The 6,000-nt window shown below is 44.8% G+C and overlaps 1 protein-coding gene across 4 annotated transcripts in view; it reads left to right on the top strand.

Moving 5' to 3' along the window:
• The first annotated feature begins 877 nt into the window (after positions 1-877).
• Positions 878-6,000, top strand: part of LOC120056445 (long-chain-fatty-acid--CoA ligase 6-like) — a 33,533-nt gene continuing 28,410 nt past the window's right edge. The window contains exons 1-2 of one of the 4 annotated variants that reach the window (XM_039004608.1): positions 878-1,093; positions 4,147-4,264. In XM_039004608.1, the coding sequence (XP_038860536.1) occupies positions 890-1,093; positions 4,147-4,264 (322 nt within the window). In that variant the 5' untranslated portion in view covers positions 878-889. The remainder of the gene's footprint in view (positions 1,094-4,146; positions 4,265-6,000) is intronic. The other 3 variants (XM_039004605.1, XM_039004609.1, XM_039004606.1) reach the window with 3 other exon arrangements.

Raw genomic sequence — 6,000 nt, 5'->3', positions numbered from 1 at the left:
GCTCTGTCGCAGCCGGCCGCGACCGGGAGGTCTGTGGGGCGACGCACAATTGGCCTAGCGTCGTCCGGGTTAGGGAGGGTTTGGCCGGTAGGGATATCCTTGGCGGGCCAGGCGCAGTGCACGCTAACCAGGTCGCCAGGTGCACGGTGTTTCCTCCGACACATTGGTGCGGCTGGCTTCCGGGTTGGATGCGCGCTGTGTTAAGAAGGCTTGGTTGGGTTGTGTTTCGGAGGACGCATGGCTTTCGACCTTCGTCTCTCCCGAGCCCGTACGGGAGTTGTAGCGATGAGACAAGATCGTAACTACTAACAATTGGATACCACGAAATTGGGGAGAAAAGGGGTAAAAATAAATAATAAATACATTTTAAAAACACTCATACGTGTCAGTTTTGACAGAAGAGGAAGTGTGGCCTGTTCTCTTTTGGTAGAAAGCATTTAAACCGTCCACCAACCTGCCACACTGAATAATGTATATTACACATCATGGGCTGGGCTTCAGGCTTGATTGTATAGTTTTGTACTGTATTTGCATTAGGCTCTTCTAAGTTTATCTCTGACTTCTAAAGCTGCACGGTACAATACATACTTTTATATAGTAAAGATCTACTGTGTTGTGGGATCAAGCTAAAGCCTTATTCTGTAAGTCATAACCCTGCATCTCCCCCTCTCTTTCCCTCCCCCTTCTCCATCCCTCTCTCCCTCTCCCTCCCCCTCTCTATCTTCCCCTCTCTTTCTGCCCCCCTCTCTTCCTCTCTTTCTCTCTCCCCCCTCTCAACCTCCCCCTTTCTCTCACCCCTCTCTCCCTCCCCCTCTCTCTCCCCTTCCCCCCCCACTCACCATCTCCTCCCCCCTCCTGCTATCCCACTCCAGAGCTGAGTTCCACCCTGATGGAGAGGATGCAGGCCCAGGAGCTGCAGAGCAGTCTACAGCTGCCAGAGCTGGATGAGTTAAACCAGTTCTTCCGCTCCCTGCCCATCTCCACGCTGGTGGGCATCGGTGCCCTGACCGCCGTGCTGGCCTACTGGCTGGCCACACGGCCACGTGCCATCTCTCCTCCCTGCAATCTCCAACACCAGTCTGAAGAAGTGGCGGTAAGCCAACGAATCACGATACAATACTCCACCTGGATCTGTATTCGCAAAGTGTCTCAGAAAAGCAGCGCTGATCTAGGATCTGTTTAGTCTTTTTAGATCATAATGAATAATACAGGGTGTACCTGATCCTAGAACAGCACTTTCTGAGATGCTTTGTGGCTGATTAAGACTTAGAAATTGATGCCTTTCCTACGCACTTCTCAGTATTTGGTCGCGTAACACGCTCTTTAGGTGTGGCTACCTTGCACGCTCTGAATACATTTAATTTAACTGCTGAAAACCCTGCCACTTGCAGGCCAAAAGATTTCCTTGTGGAGTTGTCATTCGATAGGGTTTTCAGTACATTTAGCTTAAACCATCCCTTTAAATATAATGTACCTTTTTAGTTTCAATTTTGTCCAAATCAAATCAAATTTATTTATATAGCCCTTCTTACATCAGCTGATATCTCAAAGTGCTGTACAGAAACCCAGCCTAAAACCCCAAAGAGCAAGCAATACAGGTGTAGAAGCACGGTGGCTAGGAAAAACTCCCTAGAAAGGCCAAAACCTAGGAAGAAACCTAGAGAGGAACCAGTCCTCTTCTGGCTGTGCCTGGTGGAGATTATAACAGAACATGGCCAAGATGTTCAAATGTTCATAAATGACCAGCATGGTCAAATAATAATAATCACAGTAGTTGTCGAGGGTGCAGCAAGTCAGCACATCAGGAGTAAATGTCAGTTGGCTTTTCATAGCCGATCATTAAGAGTATCTCTACCGCTCCTGCTGTCTTTAGAGAGTTGAAAACAGCAGGTCTGGGACAGGTAGCACGTCCGGTGAACAGGTCAGGGTTCCATAGCCGCAGGCAGAACAGTTGAAACTGGAGCAGCAGCACGGCCAGGTGGACTGGGGACAGCAAGTAGTCATCATGCCAGGTAGTCCTGAGGCATGGTCCTAGGGCTCAGGTCCTCCGAGAAAGAGAAAGAAAGAGAGAAAGAGAGAATTAGAGAGAGCATACTTAAATTCACACAGGACACCGGATAAGACAGGAGAAGTACTCCAGATATAACAAACTGACCCTAGCCCCCCGACACATAAACTACTGCAGCATAAATACTGGAGGCTGAGACAGGAGGGGTCAGGAGACACTGTGGCCCCATCCGATGATACCCCCGGACAGGGCCAAACAGGAAGGATATAACCCCACCCACTTTGCCAAAGTACAGCCCCCACACCACTAGAGGGATATCTTCAACCACCAACTTACCATCCTGAGACAAGGCCGAGTATAGCCCACAAAGATCTCCGCCACGGCACAACCCAAGGGGGGGGGGGGCGCCAACCCAGACAGGAAGATCACGTCAGTGACTCAACCCACTCAAGTGACGCACCGCTCCTAGGGACGGCATGAAAGAGCACCAGTAATCCAGTGACTCAGCCCCTGTAATAGGGTTAGAGGGAGAGAATCCCAGTGGAGAGAGTCCACAGACTTACTCAAATATATGGAGAGAATGGGTTCAGAATATCAGGAATCAATGAAAGAAAGCTATTTAAATACACACATTCATCTCATTTTCAGCACCAGTTGGTAGATTTAAAAATACTCTGATCTTGTAGGTTATTTAGGTTTAGGAAAGTATTTATGAATCATAAGAAACAGATTTGGAGAGCCTTTACGCACGAAAGAAAGAAAACGGTGGTTTGATTCATTCTGAAAAAGGGAATTACATTTAATTTACGCCCGCTTGACTCAGGCACATCCGCCTAGTTTCAGTTGACAAATCAGAATTTTCAGAATTTGTAAAATGAAACCCTTTTCATTGCAGGGAGTCTCCCTGTAGTTTTACATTAACTGAAGACACATGCTCGCACACACACACGCAAACACACACACACACACACACACACACACACAGTTTTCAGGTACAGTTTCAGCTCCACTGCTTCTTTTTCTTTAGCAATTTCCTTCTTGCTTTGAGTAGCTCTCATACTGAGTAACTCTCATGCACATGCCCAGTTGCCACAAACCATAATGGCCTCTTTACTTATTTTATCAGGAGAGGAATGGAAGGTATTTAAACCCCCTAGAGTCAATCTAAGTAACAATAATTAATAAATAAATCCCCATCAAAATCTGTCAGCCGATGTCACACTTCCGTATCTGCGGTGAAAGGTGACAGAGCTAGAGCGGTGTTTGTCAGACCATGAGACATCCCACAATTCTGTAGCGTTTGAACGGTTTGACCAACTATATGGAAAGGGGAGACTTTCACCAACATGATTTTCTCTACGACCCCCACAAGTGTCACGGGACTTGTCTGAAGGTAACTGATACTGGTTGAAAGAAATTACTGGAAGTATGAAGGTAGTTTTGTGCCTACCCGAAAGGGGTTAAATATGTGTAAAAAAATATATAGATAGATATTTATTTCCTGGGCTTACTCATATCTCCTAGATATAGGACAAACACTTCAAAACCTTGTTTCTTATGATACATTTATGAATGTGTTATTCAATGCGTTTCTCTTGGCTATAGTAGTAAAGGCTAAATTAAATGTTTTATCAAATCATTTTTGTATATATTTTTATACCTAAAAGGGTCCTACAATTCTAAATCAAATAGTTAAATGATCCATAGTATAACAATCTTAAAACAATTCAAATGTCACCAACGGCTTAGACTTTTAAGAATTAACAAGCCTCGTTCATTTAACTTTATGGCCAGCAACTGTTTCAGTCTAAAATGAATTTATAAACAATCATAGACTGACTTAGGTGTCAGCAACCACTCCGGCTTCAATCAGAGTAAGGCCTAAAGATGGATATTCATATAAACCAATTTCTCTTTCTGCCCTGAGGCTTCAGTACTGTACCTGTTGAAGCATGTATAAAAGCTGGCAATTTGCATAATAACAATAATAATAATGGCTCCCATAGCTTAGAGAATAAGGATTTGGATTTAGAATATATATTTGGACTACATCCAGAAATAGCCATGTTGTTACTTTGGTGTGTGTCCTAGCCTCACTGTCTGTGTCTATCTCCTCATGTCTGTCTGTCTGTCTCTAGCATGAAGATGGGGTTCGCAGGTCCATGCTGGGGGACAGCCCCAATAATCTGCTGACACACTACCACGAGGATGCCAAAACCATGTATGAGGTGTTCCAGAGAGGCCTCCACATAGCCGGTGTGTAAACACACACACACACACACACACACACACACACACACACACACACACACACACACACACACACACACACACACACGCACTGTGGTCTGAAAAAGTGCTGGTGCACTGTCTGTGTGGTCTGTCTGGTGAGGGGATAAAGTACTATCTAGATTACCATGGCAACTGAGAGCATTGGAAGTAGCATCTGAGGTGAGGCCTAAAGTCAGACTGCAGACAGACTAGACTGTGCATACAGTACCAGTCAAAAGTTTGGACACACCTACTCATTCAAGTTTTTTTTTTTCTTTTTACTATTTTCTATACTGTAGAATAATAGTGAAGACATCAAAACTATGAAATAACACATGGAATCATGTAGTAACCAAAAAAGGGATTCTTCAGAGTAACCACCCTTTGCCGTGATGACGTCTTTGCACAGTCTTGGCATTCTCTCAACAAACTTCATAAGTAGTCACCTGGAATGCATTTCAATTAACAGGTGTGCCTTGTTAAAAGTTAATTTGTGGAATTTCTTTCCTTATGTGTTTGAGCCAATCAGTTGTGTTGTGACAAGGTAGGGGTGGTATACAGAAGACATCCCTATTTGGTAAAAGACCAAGTCCATATTATGGCAAGAACTGCTCAAATATGCAAAGAGAAACAAGTCCATCATTACTTCAAGACGGAACATTTCAAGAACTTTGAAAGTTTCTTCAAGTGCAGTCGCAAAAAACATCAAGCGCTATGATGGAACTGGCTCTCATGAGGACTGCCACGGGAAAGTAAGACCCAGAGCTACCTCTGCTGCAGTGGATAAGTTCATTAGAGTTAACTGCACCTCAGATTGCAGCCCAAATAAATGCTTCACAGAGTTCAAGTAAAAGACACATCTCAAAATCAACTGTTCAGAGGAGACTGCGTGAATCAGGCCTTCATGGTCGAATTGCTGCAAAGAAACCACTACCAAAGGACACCAATAAGAAGAAGAGACTTGCTTGGGCCAAGAAACACGAGCAATGGACATTAGACCGGTGGAAATCTGTCCTTCGGTCTGATGAGTACAAATTTGAGATGTTTGGTTCCAACCACGTGTCTTTGTGAGAAGCAGAGTAGGTGAATGGATGATCTCCGCATGTGTGGTTCCCACCGTGAAGCATGGAGAAGGAGGTGTGATGGTGTGGGTTACAGTACATACAATAGGACATACTGAAAAGCACTTACACATACTGTGTTTGATTTCTTTCAGAGAGTCATGGAGTTGGAGGCTAACCAGACCCCACATTAAATAATTAATGTAGATGAGGCAGGGTTTAACCTGGCAAAAACACGTCGCGTGGGAAGAAACGTCATCGGGAAAAGGGCCACCGTTGATGTGCCGGGTCAGAGAGGAGCAAATATCACAATATGTGCTGCAATCTGGAGTGCTGGTTTGGTCCTGTAGAAATGCCAGATTGGTCCCTACAACACTGAGCACCTTCTGCTGTGTTTAGATGACTTCCACCAACAACTGGTGCCAGAAGCAGAAAGGGAGGAAACATGAGGATATTTGTGATTGCATGGGACAATGTAGCATTACACCATTCACATGCAATCACAAACTGGTTTGCAGCCCATCCAAGAATGATTTCCCTTTTCCTCCCTCCCTACTCACCTTTCCTCAACGCCATTGAGGATTTTTTTTCTGCCTGAAAGTGTATGATCATCGGCCACATGACCAAATGTCCCTCCTGGATGCCATGGATGCCGGCTGC

The sequence above is a fragment of the Salvelinus namaycush genome, chromosome 12, assembly GCF_016432855.1.
Source record: "Salvelinus namaycush isolate Seneca chromosome 12, SaNama_1.0, whole genome shotgun sequence".
Taxonomy (NCBI): Eukaryota; Metazoa; Chordata; class Actinopteri; order Salmoniformes; family Salmonidae; genus Salvelinus; species Salvelinus namaycush.
The sequence above is the reverse complement of the archived record's forward strand: the minus strand, read 5'-3'. Positions and strand labels throughout refer to the sequence as shown.